The 19,913-nt window shown below is 33.9% G+C and overlaps 1 protein-coding gene across 1 annotated transcript in view; it reads left to right on the top strand.

Annotated features, from left to right (window-relative positions):
- LOC122813494 (leucine-rich repeat-containing protein 7-like) overlaps positions 1-19,913 on the top strand; it is a 638,320-nt gene that overhangs the window by 11,163 nt on the left and 607,244 nt on the right. The window contains exon 2 of the mRNA XM_044085838.1: positions 10,519-10,634. Coding sequence (XP_043941773.1) covers positions 10,546-10,634 — 89 coding nt within the window. The 5' untranslated portion in view covers positions 10,519-10,545. The remainder of the gene's footprint in view (positions 1-10,518; positions 10,635-19,913) is intronic.

Here is a 19,913-nt window from a genome sequence, read left to right as displayed (position 1 = left end):
TGTTACATTTATTCACTGTTCTGCTTTTGTGATATCTCAACTAATACATTTTCTATATCAACATATTAAAGTTTCACCTCTACTAACCAGGGTCATGAAATATTGTCTATATTAGACAACCATGTGTCTCTTAGTCTGTAAAATATTCATCTGATTTTGCAAGCCTGGATTAAATAACTACAAAAATAAATGCAGTTTTAAAATGCTATAGTTTAATTGTAATGTTGAAGCATGTGATGTATTTTATTGTTTTTGATTGTTTTCTCCATGAACAATGTATATTGTATTTATTATGGTTTTCCAAACTGAATATTGTAAACCTAGCTCTGCAGTAATCCATTGTAATGGAATTTCCAAGATAAATGATATACTGATCAACAAATTTAGGAAAATAAATACATATATCCTGGTATGAACAGCTACATTGTACAGCTTTCCATGCCTTAGTGTTCACAGCTGAGCATTTACTATGCTGTAATTGTGCATAGCAAGACTGAAGTGCCCTGTACTCATACTCATATGGGGAGCTCGGATTGCATCACTTTTTTCCCCCTTTATAATGTGAATTGCCTCCTGCAGCCACAGCATAGGTAACTACAGGGTGCAAAGTGTTGCTACAATGTAAACACTACAGTCCTGCCACATCCCCCCAGGTATTATCAATAGTGTACAACTGTCAATACACAATGAAAATGGATAGCACATGGAGCTTCTATGCACCATGCATTTTCTTTCTGAGTGCACTGATGACCATCTGATGTGCATGATTATTAATTGTACAACTTTCAGCTCAACAGAGAGTTCACCATCCTCAGGGTAACCCTGAAAAACAAATGGTGAGACTGAATCTTTACTCAAGTTCTCATTAAAATTAGACTTATTTATTCACTTAGTACTCATTTATTACACTTTGATAACTAAGCAGGTGGGCTGGTCAGCTGATCTGACCCTTTTTAACCATGACCTGGCCGCATTAAGGCAACAATTGTTGTTACCTATAACATTCGGTCAAATACAGCATATATTTTTACAGCAGAGCTGGAGATAACAGAGCAATGCTTTTGGCCATGATGGTAGAGTAAGTGAGCACTGAGCACATGAACAAAGTAAAGTAGTATTATTTAGATACAAAGGAGTATCTACAGTGAAGGTAATAGCATCGAAATGTAATATATAGTATATACATTGTCTTTTAGTAGGAACTTAAACTCAGATTTGTGTATATCATATCCAGGATGCATTTCTTAATCAAACTATATTGACTTTAAGGTGGAAGCATAAATGAGGTAGTAGAAAGCAGTTGCAGTTGAAACAGTGCAACAAAATATGTTTCACTGTAAGGGAGTGCAGTAAAAATAATTAAGGTAATCTTTTTTTTATTGATGAATGATTGACACGTTAACCCCCAGTGGCTAGAAATTATTGGCTTCTCCAAACAGTAGTATATAGATCTGCAATGATTTAACTACCTTAATGAGTTAAGGACCACAAGAAACAAGTGCTAGTTTTCTGAGAAGAACCGAGGTAACACAAATTCACAGAGTATTCAGAAATAACCTGCATGTATCACATTAAGGTATGCAGGGTACAGCTTTTCTTTGCATCTCATTGCTTGCACTCAAAAAACAGATTTTATCACAGGTGACTACAATGCTGTTTGCTGAAACTCTTTTTTGTTGAAGTTGAACATGTAAATAAAATTGAAAAAGCAGTCAAGAAGCCTGTTTACCTATTTGTTCAAGAATTAGTAAGCACCTTCTCTAATTATCATCTTGAAGTTCATCAGACTAATAACAAATTCATAATTATCTCAAATTTTCCCAACAATCAGTATAATAATATGATGAAAGACACCAATCAAAAACAGGGAAACATACACCAGAATTTATAAAATGTAGTCAAAATTTATGTCATAATACATACCAATGAATTAATGTGTCAGAACCTTTCATTTAAGATACTATTTAAAATTAAAAAAAAATAGTTACCTGGCCTTATTTCTAATTTGCATTGAGTAACCTTTGCTAGTCCTGCTCTCTGCATTTTGAGTTCTTACATCAAACCTCTCTAAATGGGTTAAAGTACATTTGAGAGCATAATTTGCAAGTGCATTTTTAACATTTTTCTTAGGCAGTGCATATATGTTCACAATTCCACTCACTGAGCTTACATTTAGTAGGTCCAACGTAAAATGCATTACATGTAATGCATTCAGCCAGATGTACCAGCCATAAGGTTACATAAATAAAATGCTGACCTGAACTATATGTCTTTGTTCTTTGCATTTTATAATAATGTGTGGACAGACATGAATCTACACTGTGGGCAAGTACAATATATAACACCCACGTCTTTTATTATTTCGTACACTTTAATGTGACAGTGTTTCATCACAGTGAGCTTCATCACCGTATAATGTCTTGTGCGAGCCTGTGGTCCATTTTTTTTTTGTTTTTTTCCTCATTTTTTCACTGTTGTGTGACTATGGAGTTGGTATGTATCATTTTGGGATGTGGGATGGGGCTTGCTGCACATTGTGGGGGGTGCTTGCCCCAGCAAAAAAAAACATTTTTGTATTTTTATGGAGTTTTTTGGCTCATTTTTTGGTATATAATTTGCAATGAATGATAGTACTTTGCATTCACATAGGTAAACCATGGCATACTGCTTAACACTACCTTCAGTTTAGTACATTTCTTACTTATAAATATTGTTTTCTAGCCAATGACTTGTACTATACCGTCCGGGGCTGTCAGTATGTCTCATTATGTTTGAATGGTTTGTCAAATGTCATGTCAGTCAACACTGAAAGCAAAAAGCAAAGATGACCATCTATCATTTATATCCACTCTCCACAGCCCATGATAATACTTCATAACCATCTCTTTGATTACTTGTGTGTAAATATTAGTTGCTTCATCTTTGGGATTATTCCCAGTGATAAAATTTTCTTTCAGCATTTCATTTCACGTAAAAAGTCATCTTGTTTTTCAATGAGCCTTGAACTTCCAACCAGTTGACATACATGTCACATTTGCAATACAGATCTTTGAAAAATAATACAACATTGTTAGATATAATTTTTTTTTACAGATATAGGGTGCAATAAAAGCATTATCTACATCCTTAGACATACCAACTTCTGAATAATCATTACAACCAAATTTTACATTTGGCAAAAATTTAAAAAATCAGTATTTTAAATATCTACATTTACATCTATATCAATATCTCTCTATTTATCTATCTATATAGAGAAAGAGAAAGAAAGTCTCCTTCCAAATATGCCATTACAAGGTTAGAAAAGCAAGGGGCCGTAAACGTCCCCATTGCCAATAGTCCAACCTGTTTATAAACAGGATACTGGAAAATAAAATTATTCAACATAAGGGCAAGAAATTCAAAAACAAACCTTGCCTCAGCATGACTTTACAGATTATGTCAGCCAAAACATGCTGTTCACCACTCAATACATAATTCTTGAGAAATTATAGTTCATTGGAAGGTTATATCCACTATTACAAATATATCTCCACCATTAAGTTTAAGATGGTTAATTTTCTTAATCAGTTCTGAAGAATCCAAAATAAATTATCTCTGTGGTTTAAACACGGGTGTTAATTTATGCTCAGTGAATATAAATAAGGGCTCCATTTTGCATTCAGTTGTCGACACAGTAGGCTAAAATTTTGGGTCACTAATCTCTTTGTGAATATTTGGTATTCCACACAATTATGCTAATTTTAGACTATGCACATTTAAATAATCATCCTGTTCTAAACCCTATTCTGTATGTCTTGCATGAGCATATCATGAAAATGCATAGTCGATATTCTTGAATGCTACTAAAACATCATTCTTAGTAACTTCTGTATAAACAATTCATCAGTAAACATAATTATTTTTATATTATAGTTAGACGTATCATTAATGTTAAGATAATCCCTTTTAGTGTATTCACAGTGATTATTTAATTTCTTACTTCATTCGCCTAAGGCTTGTTCTTGACTGCCAGTTAAAGTGCTGTTATAATTTTCGGGGAGAACTGTTCAGTTGTGGCTTTGATATCATTTTTCCATGCGCTGGTTAATTCTTCAAATGTGCTTTATTGTTGAGGCATATACAAGCTCATTGCTCATTTTTTTAAACAATATGTCCTGCATTAATGTTAGATTCTGAGCATTATCCTTTAGTCTGGTAATGGTATCAGCTCTCTTTAATATGCATGAAATTAAGGTTGTTATCCAGCATATCCAAATGATTATCCTCTAACTGGAAAATGGATACACAAAAACAAATAGCACCCCCACTTGCTGTCCCATGGTGTCGACCCTTGGGTCCAAGACAGATACGCTGTTGTTATTTTGGATACGCTATGATTCTTCTTTATTCATGAGGTTCTTTGAACAAACTGAGAAGTGGCGGTTTGGTAGGGTATAGTGATGACTTTTTCAAGGCCACTGTTTATGTTACTTCCCTTTATACAGTGATAGCCCATGAACAGGGTCTTGACATTGTAAGAGTAATATCAGCTGGTACTACTGTGATTACTAACAGTGAATTATGCATTTGTGTACAAAGTTTATTTTAAACAACAATGCGTTCATTTTTTTAAATTACTACTAACAAATTACAGGGTTATTGATGGGGCAGCAGTAGTCTCCACATTAAAAATGTAACAATTATGAACTGGGACTATATCACATAAGTAAAAATTAGAGAATTTTAAGTTTGTCTGACATCACAAGAGATTTATTGATGGTATCTTCCTGTTATGTAATAAAAAAGAGAAAAATAAATAAACTGGGAGTAAAGCCCTAAATCACCCAATAGTTTTCCAGCTGACTCACGGGTAGGATGCAGGAGATCAAAATAAGGGAAGCTACCTCCACAAAGAGAGAGTTACAAGTAAAGCCCCCCAGAGTTCAGTGCTGGGATGTCTCCTGTTTGGAATCTACTTTTCTGAAGCAAAGGCCAATTCCAAAGGGCTATGGCTGATTACGTTTGCAGATAAGCTAGAAGCAGGCACTAAATTCCCAAATGACTTGACTTGGTTTGATCCAACCAAATAATCAGTGCCAAAATAATGGACTAAAAGTAAATATCACAAAATATATTATTTTATCCCTTGAGAAGTCATCTTTCACAGGAAACCACCACATTGACAATACACCCCTAAGAGTTGGCCCAGGTTTTCTGAATTTGTAAACTTATTTGCCTAGTGAACTTTCGAGCAACATATCCACTGTTGTAAGAAAGTCCTTCTATATTGCACAGCTTATAAACAAAGGGATTCTGTCTAGATCTAGGGATGTCAATGATCCCCTTTACTCTGCCCTCATTAGGCCAGTCATTGGGTATAATGCCTCCTTTGGCATATATCTGTCCAGACACATGCAATAACTGGAATGCCAACAGAGATACTTTACTAACAGGATACAAGGCTTAAACAATATGTCCTCCATAGACTGACTCAAAGGCCTGTCACTATACTTGATTTCCTATAAACTGCTAAGTGGTGACGTGTCTGGCATACAAGGCATCCACTGACCCAGTACTGATATACATATTGCACATCAACAGGTTAAATGGCATCAGAAGTAGTCTAGGAATCTAAATCTCTTCCATAACATGAATAAAATGATTTGGAGGGACAGATTTATCAGATATACGATGCCACTGCTCTGAAACATACTCCCCATCCGCAGAAAACAAAACCCATCTCTGTCCATATTCAAGATGACTTGAATCTATGGATGGGTTTTATAAAATTTACCCTAGGACTGCCCCTTGTGCTAGCAATGGACAAAAGGTAATTCCTAAATGCTTTATCACATGCAAGGGTCCCCACAAATTATCTATGGCATGATCATAGTTATTATTACTAGGGGTAATATGTAATAATCAACCATATGATGGGTAAAACCAATCTAACACCAAACAGGATAAGTTAATTCAATCAGAAGTGAAAGTGACTAGCCTAGTACTTATCTATGAACCAATTAAACTGTGTATGGCACAGTGGCTGAAAGAAAATACCAGTTCTGGGTATGTAGCTGTCCTTAGATGGAAATGCATGTTTTATTTTAAAGAGTATAGGAAGTAAAGTTTTATCACTGGTTATGCACATGTTGAAAGCAATCATCCAACTATGAAACATAATATTATCATGAATAAGGCTGTACGTATTTCTATATTTTACTTGAGATGGATAAGCTAAAATTTATGTTTTGAGAGAGAGAGAGGTTATAAAGAGATCTTAGTGAACAAGATTTTGAGAGAGGTTGAATAAAACAGATAAGCACTTTACCTGCCTATATTAAGAAATGATTTCATGAACATGGCTGTGGGTGAATGGGAGTCATGCAAGCAGTAATGCTCAAAAGACTGAACATTTTGGTAAAATATCGGACTACTTGTGGGTATTGTGAGTCCCAGTGCTGCATGCTGGGGGCCTTGCCAGCCCTTAAAGGTCTATTATTTCCCTGTAGGTAATTAGCTTTCTGCAAATTGTTTTGTATTAAATGTTATTAGTATATACTTTTTTATATTTTTTGAAGTTAAATAGTTCCTCCACCTAATGCTTCCAAGTTGCTAACGTGTATAATTGTTATTTGAAGAAGTAATTTACACTCAAAATATAAGAGATGCAAGTATTTAATGTCCACTAACACACACACACACACACACACACACACACACACACACACACACACACACACACACACACACACACACATATGCAAACTCACATACATGCATACTTAGAAATGTTCCCAGTAATTAGAGCACCTTTTTTAACTGAGTATACCATGGATGGCTCATTGTGATCAAATTAATGAAAAAACAATTCATACTTTGCAATATTGCCAATCCCCATGCCTCTCAACTACCTAAGATTTTGCAGAAGGTTCCTGATTTTGCCTCATACGTTTGCCCTTTTCCTCAACAATGTTTGATTTTCTGGTAAATTGATGTGTATTACAGTCAGTCACTCAAGCCAGACATTACTTTCAAACTTCTTTTTGTTCAGAAAATGCAAGATGATTGAAAACTCCTTTCTCTGGTTACCTTTTAAACAAATTTGGGTTATATTTAAAAACTGTCTATAAATAATTTTAAGTCTTTGTCTCCAAATTATTGTTGTTTTTTTACAGAACTCTTTAGTAAAAAATTGAGAGGTATGCATGCTGTCTGTCTCTCTCACTCTAAACCCCCCCCCACACACACACACACACACACACACACACACACTCACGCATAAGCTCATATACACACACACACACACGCACGCACATGCGCATGCACACACACACACACACACACACACACACACACACACACACACACACACACACACACACACACACATGCAAACTCACATACATGCATACTCAGAAATGTTCCCAGTAATTAGTGCGCCTTTTTTAACTGAGTATACCATGGATGTCTCATGATCAAATTAATGAAAAAACAATTCATACTTTGCAATATTGCCAATCCCCATGCCTCTCAATTACCTAATATTTTGCAGAAGGTTCCTGATTTTGCCTCATATGTTTGCCCTTTTCCTCAACAATGTTTGATTTTCTGGTAAATTGATGTGTATTACAGTCAGTCACTCAAGCCAGACATTACTTTCAAACTTCTTTTTGTTCAGAAAATGCAAGATGATTGAAAACTCCTTTCTCTGATTACCTTTTAAGAAAATTTGGGTTATATTTAAAAACTGTCTATAAATAATTCAAAGTCTTTGTTTTCAAATTATTGTTGTTTTTTTACAGAACTCTTAAGTAAAGAAATTGAGAGGCATGCATGCAGTCTGTCTCTCTCACTCTAAAGCAAACACATGTGCGCGCACACACACAGACACACACAGACACACACAGACACACACACACACACACACACACACACACACACAAACACACACACATATAATTGCAGTCACTTTTTTCACACTCATTAAATGTACATTTTTAAGCTTTGCTAAGCAGAGAAAAACTAAAATGGCAAGTCCTTGCTGCAGTTACTTTTATGCTTAAGTTTTATTTTATTTTTTTTATTTTTATTTACTTTTTTATTTTATGTTTGCTAGACAGCAAATCTGTATTTAGCAGGTATAAACAAGATGATTGTCATTTCCTTTTTTTCAGTCCAAGCTTCACAACAGCTATTGTAATATGCTGCAGTGAAGCATCAGACTTGTTTTTTAGCAGGCATTCCATCAATAATAATACCCTTCTGGTGAACATTCATTCTACAATAGGGTATGATTGCACATTTTCCTATTATCTAATAGTTAATGATAACTATACCCACATATTCTCAGTGTCTTTTAGTATTAATTCTAAAATAAAAAAAATGAGTAGAGAACAACTGGAAAATCTTGACAAGAAATACAGACAATATTAAAGACTAGGATAGGTTAATGGTTTACAAATTAAAAGGCTCATTATTTGGAATCTTTACTGGAAGTTTATGCAGAGGACAGGGATGGAACAGAAGTTGAGCATGTTAATAAAATGGTTAGAACCTAGCAAAGTGACCTTTGTAAGCAGTGTAGGTTTATCAGCAGTGCTTCATCTATGTTAACTAGTTATAATTAATCTGTCGCTGTCTCAGAGAGCTTGAGCTATAGTAGCAAGACAGTCATATATGCTGACATGTTTATCTTGTGGGAATGACCATAAGAAAACTATGAATAAGAATCTATGATTGCTACTGTGGAATTCACAATAGAGTCACTGTAAAAACATAGACTGGATCTTGGAGAAAGGAATTCAAATGGCAGCTTAGGTGGGAGGTGGGTCATCTTCCTGTCTGAATGTCCATATGAATTATAACAGCACCCTCAGACTAAAAGTACTGATATAGTATGTGTGATCATATTTGTGTTCATTTTACATACTTTTTTTTGAAACATTAATCATTTCTATACTGGCTCATTTTATAATGAAGTATGTTAGTTACATATTATTGGAGTTTATATTTTTTTATGTGTAGGTTTGGCCAAATGTGTGATAAATGTGTGATAAAATGGTTAAGATTTTTATGAAACTTGATTTTTGAAGACCTTACCATTGGTATTAAAGAATGTCAGTAAATAAAGTTAAATGGCATAATGTGCTCTCAGACTTTTATTACTTTACATTTATGAAGCATTCTGTGTTCCTGGCACTATAAAAATTAGCTTATTTTAATGAGGTTACTAGCAGTGGCTATTGTTTAATAGTAGATTGTTTGCAGCAAACTTCCTCAAGTTTCTCAGTTCAATGAAGTTAGTTGCTTCTCACATATTGTCACTTTCCCCATGCAGGAGCAATGTTGTGCCCAGGTACAAGGGAGGTTTCTTGTGATGTAGGATCACAGCTTCTCAAAGAAAGTGAGAAAAATCACAGCTTCCTTCAGATATATATATATATATATATATATATATATATATATATATATATATATATATATACCCAGGCTGTGGATTTTAAGCTATAGTTGCTGGGAATTTCTGAACTGGAATGTGTTTGTTTTTAACACTCATCGTGGTTCCATAGGCAATTTTGAGTCTTCACAGTTAGTGAAGCTGTGTAGAGTTTTTATGTTTATATATATATATATATATATATATATATATATATATATATATATGGGTCTACTTCTATTCGCTGACATCCCATTTCACTGAAACCCATTTCGCTGACAGTGCATTTCATAGACAAACTTTCAAGGTGGAGGGCTGTGCCCCCCACACCCCCAACTATATATTACAACTCCACAGTCGCACAACAGTGGGGAGGGGGGCAAATCCCAGGTTTTTGCCCTGATTACTTTTGTCTATGAAATGGGGCTGTCAGCGAAATGGGTTTCAGTGAAATGGGATGTCAGCGAATAGAAGTAGACCCATATATATATATATATATATATATATATATATATATATATATATATATATATATATATATATATATATATATATATATATTTTTTTTTTTTTGAGAATAGCAAGCTGTGGCATGTGATATCAAGGACAGTAAAACATGGGGAGCCAGACAGTCAAAATATTTATTTGGGTACATTGGAGGCAATAGCAAGACATCTAGAAGAAATGAGTCTGCTGTAGGATAGTATTAATCCTCTTCATATCCAGCTGTCTTCATGAGGTTCTGTTACTGGTTCATAATGATAATGTTACACACAGTTTTTAAAAATCAGAGGAAAAACACAGAGTCTCTTGGTTGATTGCCTTCAAGGGACATTTATTCATTTTGCAAATGAAGTATACAATATGTACACTTTAATACATAAGGGTTACCATACCCTAATTGTCAGTTGCCAATTTGTTTATTTTGCTTTTAAACATGTATATGCATATCATTACAAGTCAATGTGCAATGTGGTTCTATAATAAATGCTTTTATATAATGTCTTAACTGTTAATGAACTTTTAGTTATTGTACTGGTAAATGAGTTAACAATTTCTAAACTTTAAATCCTTTCTATTCTGCCTTCTACTGCCTACAGATTGGGAATTGTAAGAATGTAACTGTAATGTCTCTGCGTTCCAATAAACTAGAATTTCTTCCGGAAGAAATAGGACAGATGCAGAAGTTGAGGGTTTTAAATCTGAGTGACAACAGGTAAGAAAGAGACACTGTAATATTGTTTTAAATCCTAATGAAATAAAGTGAGTATTTATTTACACTCTTGTATTTTATAGCCTAGCTTTGAAAGTTATCCTGTCTGTAATACACAAGCTCATATATAATGGCATTAGAGCCATACTGCTTTTACAACTGATTACACTGTTACACAGCAATACTAGTTATAGAGCCCTACTATATAGTTTCTTATGGGTAACTGCAATACTAGTTGTAGGACCCTACTAAATAGTTACTTGTAACTGCAATATTAGTTGTGAAGCCCTACTATATAGTTACTTGTAACTGCAACACTAGCTGTGGAGCCCTACTATATAGTTACTTGTAACTGCAACACTAGATGTGGAGCCCTACTATATAGTTACTTGTAACTGCAATACTAGTTCTAGAGTCCTACTAAATAGTTACTTGTAACTGTAATACTAGCTGTGAAGCCCTACTATATAGTTATTTGTAACTGCAATACTAGTTGTAGAGCCCTACTATGTAGTTACTTGTAACTGCAGTACTAGTTGTAGAGCCCTACTATATAGTTACTTGTAACTGCAATACTAGCTGTAGAGCCCTACTATATAGTTACTTGTAACTGCAATACTAGTTGTGGAGCCCTACTATATAGTTACTTGTAACTGCAATACGAGTTGTGAAGCCCTACTATATAGTTACTTGTAACTGCAATACTAGTTGTAGAGCCCTACTATATAGTTACTTGTAACTGCAACACTAGTTGTAGAGCCCTACTATATAGTTACTTGTAATTGCAATACTAGTTATAGAACCCTACTATATAGTTACTTGTAACTGCAATACTAGTTGTGGAGCCCTACTATACAGTTTCTTGTAACTGCAATACTAGTTGTAGAGCCTACTATATAGTTACTTGTAACTGCAATACTAGTTGTTGAGCCATACTATATAGTTACTTGTAACTGCAATACTAGTTGCAGAGCCCTACTATATAGTTACTTGTGACTGCAATAAGAGTTGTGGAGCCTTACTTTATATTTTTTCTTGTAAGTTGCAGAAAAATTTCCATAAGTATAGATGCAAGGTCATAACCATATTACAGTGTAAAGTAATGTAAAAAGCAGAGGATTCTAACAATGTTTGTATCACATAGCTTCATGATTAAAGCAATTGTGCTTTTAATATGCAATCTGCTACAGTTTACTCATAACCTGCCTTCCCTTTTTTGCAATGAAGCGACCATTGAGTCAAATTTATTTGCCACTCATAGCTAATAGGAAACCTGTGCCCAAGGCTGTCCTTTTAATGCCAGCAAAGTCCTTGTCATTCATTGGTATTCCATCACCTCCCAGTACTGTTTTTCAGCTGTGTTTCTACGTCATTCCTCAAAGTATTTTCCCACTGCCCCTTGTCTAATCCTTACATCGTTATTCGTTGTATGCTTGTGGATGTTCCATCCATGGTGATTTTACAAGCATTTTAAGAGTTTGATGATGGATTCATTACTTTGAAGTTCAGATTGTTAAGCACTCAGCACCTGTAACCACTGGATCTTGAATGCCTTTCGGGTCAGAACTGTATCTAGAACAATGCTCCCTAGACTGCTGCCTAGGGCCCCATCAACACTACAGATTGATAATTATGTCTGCAACTTCGGCAACTACAATGACCTGCTATAAGCCAGTTGAATGCTTGTCCAATACACAATTCTGCAAGAAAAAGAAAAAAAAAAAGATGCTGTTCAAAATATACATGTACTTTGCAATCCATTGCTGCTGTGCTCCTCTTTGCTTACTAACTTGCTTCTGTATACCCTTGTGGTCTACACAAGCATGATTAGCATACTAACAGCTAATCACTGACAAGACATCTGGACAGCTTTAGTTGCAATCGTTCAGTCAACATGCAAGCACTTGAGTTCCTGCACTGTCTTTTTAAAATAGCCTTTTTGTGAATTGCTTTATTGTTTTTTTTTTTTTTTTTTTTTTGTAGAATAGGTATATGGACATGGACACCAGAATTCACATGAGTCTGAGTTTCAAGGAGGTCACATTGTTTTATAGAAAAAATATTTTTATTTTCAAGATTATTTGAGCGACTTCATTATTATTGTAATTGTTTTAGTTTGTTTAAATAACTTGTGTTGCAAAGTATAAAAAATGAATATAATAAAATTATAATGTATTGCATTAAAATATTTGTACTGAATTCTTCATTTCTTTTCTGATTAGTTTTATTTTGTGTTCGTTAATGGGGTAGTCCACTGATCCAAATGGATCCTTTTTTATACTCAGTCCGGGACAGGAGCACTGTCTGGTTAAGTGACTTCCTTTGAGTCACACAATAGGCAAAGGGAGCCAGTTCTGGCTTTTGACTGAACTGTGGTCATCGTATCAATGATCAGTCATACTTCCCAACTGCATACTTCATTTTTAGTTTTAAACAAAGTGCATGTTTCATGCTGTTCTGCAGTGAAAGGATCTGCTTCACACATTCAGAGTAAATGATTTTAACTAATACTGAATATAGATTAATCAAATATTTTATATGTATAAAGTAAAACATTTTAGCCATGCTGTGTGCTTCCTAGCTGAAGTTGTTAGTATGTATTCCACATTTTACCCATGTGTTCCATATTTTGTAAACAGACGGTTAAGAGATATATAGTTCACCTATTTAGTTTCTGACCTGTAATTTCTTTTTTCTCAAATAATGTTTTATTAATTTCACATTAAGAAATGAATGAACAGTATATGAAAACAGGAATATGCAGGTAAGCCTAATTACTCTCTAAAAATCTAAGACAAACAAAAGTATGTACAATATATACAAAAACTGAACAAAATTAAAATTAAACTAATGTAAACTAAACTAAATTAAATAAATTAACATAAATTAAATTACATTAAGTTAAATTGAAGTGAATTAAATTAATTTAAATTAAATTAAATTAAAGTGCTATCCTCTCGAAAAAAGAGTTAAGGAAAAATAGAATAATAGGAACATTGAAGATTGAGTGGATATCAACAGATCTCACAAGTAAGATTAAAGTGAGAATCATCCCCCAAAAAAACAATAAAGAAACACAGGGTATTATTAAATACAAAAAATTATGTCAAATAAGCTCTTCCAGATCTTTTCAAAGAGGACTTTTTTCCTAGGTCCTTTTGTGATAAGTTTCTGTGCTGCAATATATGTAATGGCCATCTCCTTAAATTAATTCCAACCCACTTTGGTGCGATCTAACCAATTTTTTGTGATAAATAGTTTAATCAGGGAGCATAAGATCATTTGAATATGCAAATCTTGACCTAGAGAGTTTTATTGTGGGTATATGAAGGATCGCTAATTCCCAAGAAAGAGTAGATTTATGGTAGCCCATTTTCTCGAGACGAACTTTTAGAGAATTCCAAAGTTTATGGGAATATTTACAGAACCAAAGTATATGTAAGAGGTCAGCTTTTGAGAAAGGACAACATGTGCAAGAGGGAGAGTTTTTAGGATCAAACATATTAAGCACCACAGGAATGTAATACGTGTTATTATTTACCATTAATTGAGTGTAGATGAGTTTTTTTAAATGGGGAAAGTTCTAGAGTAATTTTTATAGCAGATAGTTTTTGTTCCTCCATAAGAGGGGTTCCACATTTCTCCCAGTAAATGGAAAAAAGACAGCCTGAGTTATGTATTATGGAATCCAAAAGTTTATATGACTTAGAGAGCATTTTCTCCGAGCATTGAAAGGCATGTATGATTTCATGAAGTTTGGTGAAATCCTGACTACTAGCCAGATTACCAGCGAATTTTGATGTAACTAATTCTCTTAACTGACGGAGAATAATCATGTATTTATTACTGGCCTTAAGAATAGAGCGGAGGGCAGGAAGTGTTGTGTCTTTGTATTGCAGAATGTCCCATACTATAATATCTTTAATTAGAGGGAAATCTGAGAGATTGATCATCATAGTATTGATCTTAATGTCAGGATTTAAATGAAGGGGCTGAAGTAAGAAAAAGGCTTTGTCAAGGTTTAGGGATTTTAACAGAGATTGGAGAATCGTAATACTATGTTTTACTGTATTAAATAATTTGTAATTACTGAGAGCTTCTGAAGAAAGAAAGGGAAGAGCTTTAGGGTTAAATTTATTGGCTAAGATATATTGGAACCATAATTTCATCCAAGAAGGAGAAGAGTTATATTCTTTCTGAGTTAGATTTGAGATTGACAAAATTCTATTTGCACAGATAATGTTATAGTAAAGTTGAAAATTTGGCAGACCCAAACCACCCCTGTTCTTAGGGTATATTAGCTTCAGATATGATATCCTAACTGATTTGGGAAACCAGATAAATTTGGCTAGTTCTTTATTCATTTTAGAGAAGAAGGCATTGGATATTATAAGATTTGAAGCTCTGAATTGGTAAAGGAGTCTGGGTAAGATATTCATCTTTACAACAGCAGCTTTGGATAGAAGCGATAAATTCATTTGTTCCCATCTACGAAGGTCTTGTAATATTTTAGACCATGATTTGATTAAGTTATTTTGGATCATGGAAGCTTGGTTATGATTGAAATGTATACCAAGATACTGAATATTCAAGGATGTTTGAAAGGGAGAATCCGGGAAGTAATGAGATTTATGACCTACGGGGTTAATAGGAAATATTTGGGATTTCTTGTGATTAATCTGGTATCCTGAAACCTTTTTAAAATTGTTAATAGTATTAATAATTTTACCTATGTCTGTGTTAGGATATTGAAAATATAGGTTGAGATAATCTGTGAAGGCAGAGAACTTTATATTAGTGTTCAGAACTTTAGGAATTGAATGAAAAGAGTTTTGGGCAAGATAGAGGAAGAATGGTTCAATGAAAAAATTGAAAAGAAAGGGGGATAATGGGCAGCCTTGCCTTGTGCCGTTTGTGATTTTAAAAGGATTAGATATGTTTTTGTTTATGTAGAGAAAGGTGGATGAGTTTCTATAAAGAGTTTTAATCATATTGGAGAAGCGATTAGGAATATTAAAATGCGATAAGGTTAGAAATAAGAAATCCCAATTAACTCTGTCGAAGGCTTTAGAGGCATCAAGAGTTAACGCGTAGATTGGGTTCTTATCTTTTTTTGTAAATTGTATTAAGGAATCAAGGGTTAATGTATTAACCCAAGTGTGTCTTTGAGACATAAAGCCGGCCTGTTCAGGGGAAATTAAAGATGGCATAATTCTTTTAAGTCTGTTTGCCAAAATAATTGATAAAATCTTTATGTCAACATTTATTAAAGAGATAGGTTTATAATTGTGGGGGTCAGTTTTGTCTTGCTTATTATTCAGAATCAGTATAGTTTTCGAGGTGTTCCAGTGTATATCCAAGATACCATGATTTATAATAAAATTGAATATTTTTAAAAGAAGAGGGGAAATTGTTTTATTAAAGGCTCTAAAGAAATCAGGGGTGAACCCATCATGGCCAGGGGATTTACCTAGCTTAAGATTAGCAATAACATCTTGAATTTCTAATAAGGTCAGTGGGGCAGAAAGCATGGATCTCTGAGTTTCATCCAATGAAGGGAATTTTAAGGTATTCAAGAAAGTCTCCATTTGCAAGTTATGATGTGAGTCTTCTTTCCTGCAATATATATCTGAGAACAAGGAAAAGAATAGCTGTAATATTTCTGGATCGGATTTGTATATTTTATTTTGAAATTGTAAGATAGAAATTCTGGGAGTATTATAATTATTTTTTATTATTCTAGCAATCATTTTAGAAGGAATTTGTGCCCCTTCTGAGTATGTTGCAGTAAGTTTTTGTTCAAACAAGGACAGATTTTGTTGGTGTAGTTCCATAAGTTCTTTTTGAGTATTGTTAATTATTTTATCTAGACTAGCATCTGGGCTTACTCTTTGTTGTTTTTCTAAGTCAGAGAGTTTCGAGATCAAGTTAGATTCCTTAGATTTGTAAAGTTTTTTTACAATAAGAAGCTTTACTGATCAACCTGCCTCTCAAGTTGGCTTTACATGCAACCCATTGAATATCAAGGAGAATTTGTGAAAGACTAAGGTTAGAGCCAAAATCAACTAGGGTTTCGTTGACATCATGAATTATATCCTTGTTACGGAGTAAGTTATTATTTAATGTCCAGTTAGCATAAAAGGATGTTAAGGGTGGCTTTGCTGTGTAAGAGAGTTTAAGGGAAATTCTTGCATGATCTTAGAGATACCAAGGTTCCATAGAAAAATTTATCATATAAGGAGAGACGGATTCAGAAATTAGAAAGAAGTCTAGCCACGACCAGGTGTTGTAACATTTTGAATAGTATGTGTAAATCTTATCTTTAGATGAAACATCACTAAATGATATAGTATCAATAAGGTTGAAGTCAGTTATGAGTTCCTCTAAGGCAATAGAGGCTTGGAAATTATACGATGAAGATCTACTAGTACGATCTATATGAGGATCTATGACAGCATTCCAGTCTCCACCTAAATAATATGATGATCAAGGAAATTGGATATTATGTTATGCAGCTCTAATATAAAAAGTTGTTGCTGAGCACAAGGGCCATACAGGTTAAGGAATATAATAGGTTTGCTATAGTTAGGAAGTTGAGATATGAAATAACACCATCTACCATTTTTGTCAGAATTAAATTCTGTAATTATGCCTTGAAAATCCCTTTTAATTATTATAGCAACCCCCTTTGAGTTAGAGCTGTCGCCTGCAGCAATAATAGTTCTTATCCATTTTCTTTTAAGTTCTTTCGACCATTCTTCCTTAAGCATGTGTGTTTCTTGTAAAAAAAAAACATTAGCCTGTGATTTAAACAATAAATGAAGTAAGAGAGATTTTTTTGATTTATTTTGTATTCCTCTTATATTCCACGAGTCAGTAGACCAAGCCATTCTAACTAGCTATTACTAATGAATAAGTCTGAGATATGGTTGAAGCTTTTTCCTGAAATGATACCATAACTATGAGAAAGAGAAAAAGGGAAAAGAGAGGGTATAGTGTAAATTGGGAACAAAAAAGAATTGAAAGTCCACTTCAAATTTACAATTGTTAAAAATAAGCAGAAGACAACAAAGGTAGCACAGTATTCCTATACAAAAAACCCCGGTGCCTAACCACTCCAATACCTTAAGTAAAGAAATACTAAAATAAAAATAAGGGTAATATCGGATTTTAACAGACAAATGAAATTCACCATGAAAAATTAACGCACTAACTAAACTATAAAATAGCAATAAACTAAATAGTAATGCCGTACAAATATACACAAATCTCGCTTTCCAAAAATGGATCATACTAGAACTCTAACACCATGCATCTAAGAGTCACCATTAAGAATAGTAGAATATTTGATGTGAGAAACATCTAGGTATATCTATGTTGATAGTGAGGTAAAGGAAATATTGACATAAATTGAGCTTGATCGGGGAACTAACTCAATCAATACAATAAGTATAATGTCAAGGGTTTTAACAGCATAAGAAATAAATTTAAAATATGCAAGAGAGCCATTACTCTTTGACAGCGAAAGAACGTAGAAAGCTGGCAAACATCGTGGAAAATGCTAATTTATTTGCCAGTTTATAGATAAATTTGTGTTATATGTAAAGACATGAGAGAAAATAAAAATAATAAAAGAGATTGATCTACTTAGTAGACACACACAGAGGTTTATCATGAGCAGTAGGCTCTGATGCTAAGTCTGTTGACTGTTGACAACAGTCACATGTGTTTTAAAATAGGTATTTTATTACAAAATCTAATGTTCACTAATTGTAACTATTAACAGATGAAAGTTATTACTTAACATTATAAACTAAGGTAAACACTGCTTAAAACTATAACAGCCCACGTACTAATATTCTAAGACCAATATATAAGCATAATCTAGCTTCACTCATATAATGCTAGATATTAATTCCCAAAGAGGTAACAATGTGTAAGTAAGATATTTAACTGTAAATATGATAAAGCAGGTAAAAATAAACATTTAGTTTAGGAAAATAGAATCTTAACATGAATGATATCAGGCCTTGACAGTAAAGTTATAAGCCTATATAGATAAACTATGTAGTAGTTAGACTATATGTTGTGCCTTGTATCTGCTATCACTGCTAGAAGCCACCAGTACCAAATGATTATAGCAGATTAATACCGATGTGAGCAGAAGAAAATATTGTGTTCATATAAGTTTAAAAAAAAAAAAAAAAAAAAAAAAAACTTTTAGCAACATACAAAACCAAGCTTAGAATATCAAAAGTCTCATACATAGATAAAACCAAAAGACTTGTTGCGGGAATATCTGAAACATTTCTAATGTCCCCAGCTTGATAGCCAGTAACAGCATCTAATACAGTCATCAAAGACAAGCCTCTGAGATGATACATAATGCATAATAATCAGGTGATTAAATGTACTTCAGGACGACTGTAATACAAGGACTCTGTAGATCGGAGACGCTTGATGAACACACTAACACCGCAGCAGAGACCAGCAGTTACATTCTTGTAAAATGATATAGATGATAATTACCCGATGCATTATGGCTGACATTTGGTATTTAAGCATTGAATAGCTTGAAGGACCACACCAGTTATAATGAAAACGGGCGATAACAAGCCCCGTAGAAACACTGAGCATGCAGATGTCCTATTGATCCAGATGAATTATGCGTTGGTAGACACCCCGAGGGGATCGATTTCTGTGAAGGGCCAGTTGGAAGTCGCAGAATTAAAACATTCCTCTGAGAGTCGCCATCCGCTGTATAGTAGTTCCTAGCTGATCAAAGGTTTTCTATCGACTGATAGAAACTACAAATTGAAATGTCGGACATACAACTCCGAGAGCAACATATTGGTGAAAGAAAGTAAGCCACTATTATCTGGTGGGTAAAAAAGGGAGAGAAAACAAAACCATTTGTTTAGATTTTGGCTAGACTGGCTTTAAGGGTAAGGAATGTTACGAAGCCGGGATGCTATTAAAGGATTTCATAAATGCCTCCTTTGCCTCTTTCTGTGTACTAGCCAAGTATTTTGTATCATTGTAAATGAACAATAGGACATTTGGATATCGCATCTGGAATTTAATATTTTTCTTGATTAGTTCAGCACAGAACGGAGCCAAAATTTGTCTGTTTAACTTAATTGATAAAGGCAAGTCTTGTGAGAAAGTGAGCTTGTGATTGTTCCAGATAAAGGATTTTTGCTTTTTAGCTGCCAACAATATTTTTTGAGTATCCTGAAAGTTTAGCAGTCTTGTGTAAATATGACGAGGAGTAGAGGGGTC

This window comes from Protopterus annectens, chromosome 10.part0 (assembly GCF_019279795.1).
Source record: "Protopterus annectens isolate FY-2018-M chromosome 10.part0, PAN1.0, whole genome shotgun sequence".
Taxonomy (NCBI): Eukaryota; Metazoa; Chordata; order Ceratodontiformes; family Protopteridae; genus Protopterus; species Protopterus annectens.
This window is presented reverse-complemented; position numbering and strand designations above follow the sequence as displayed.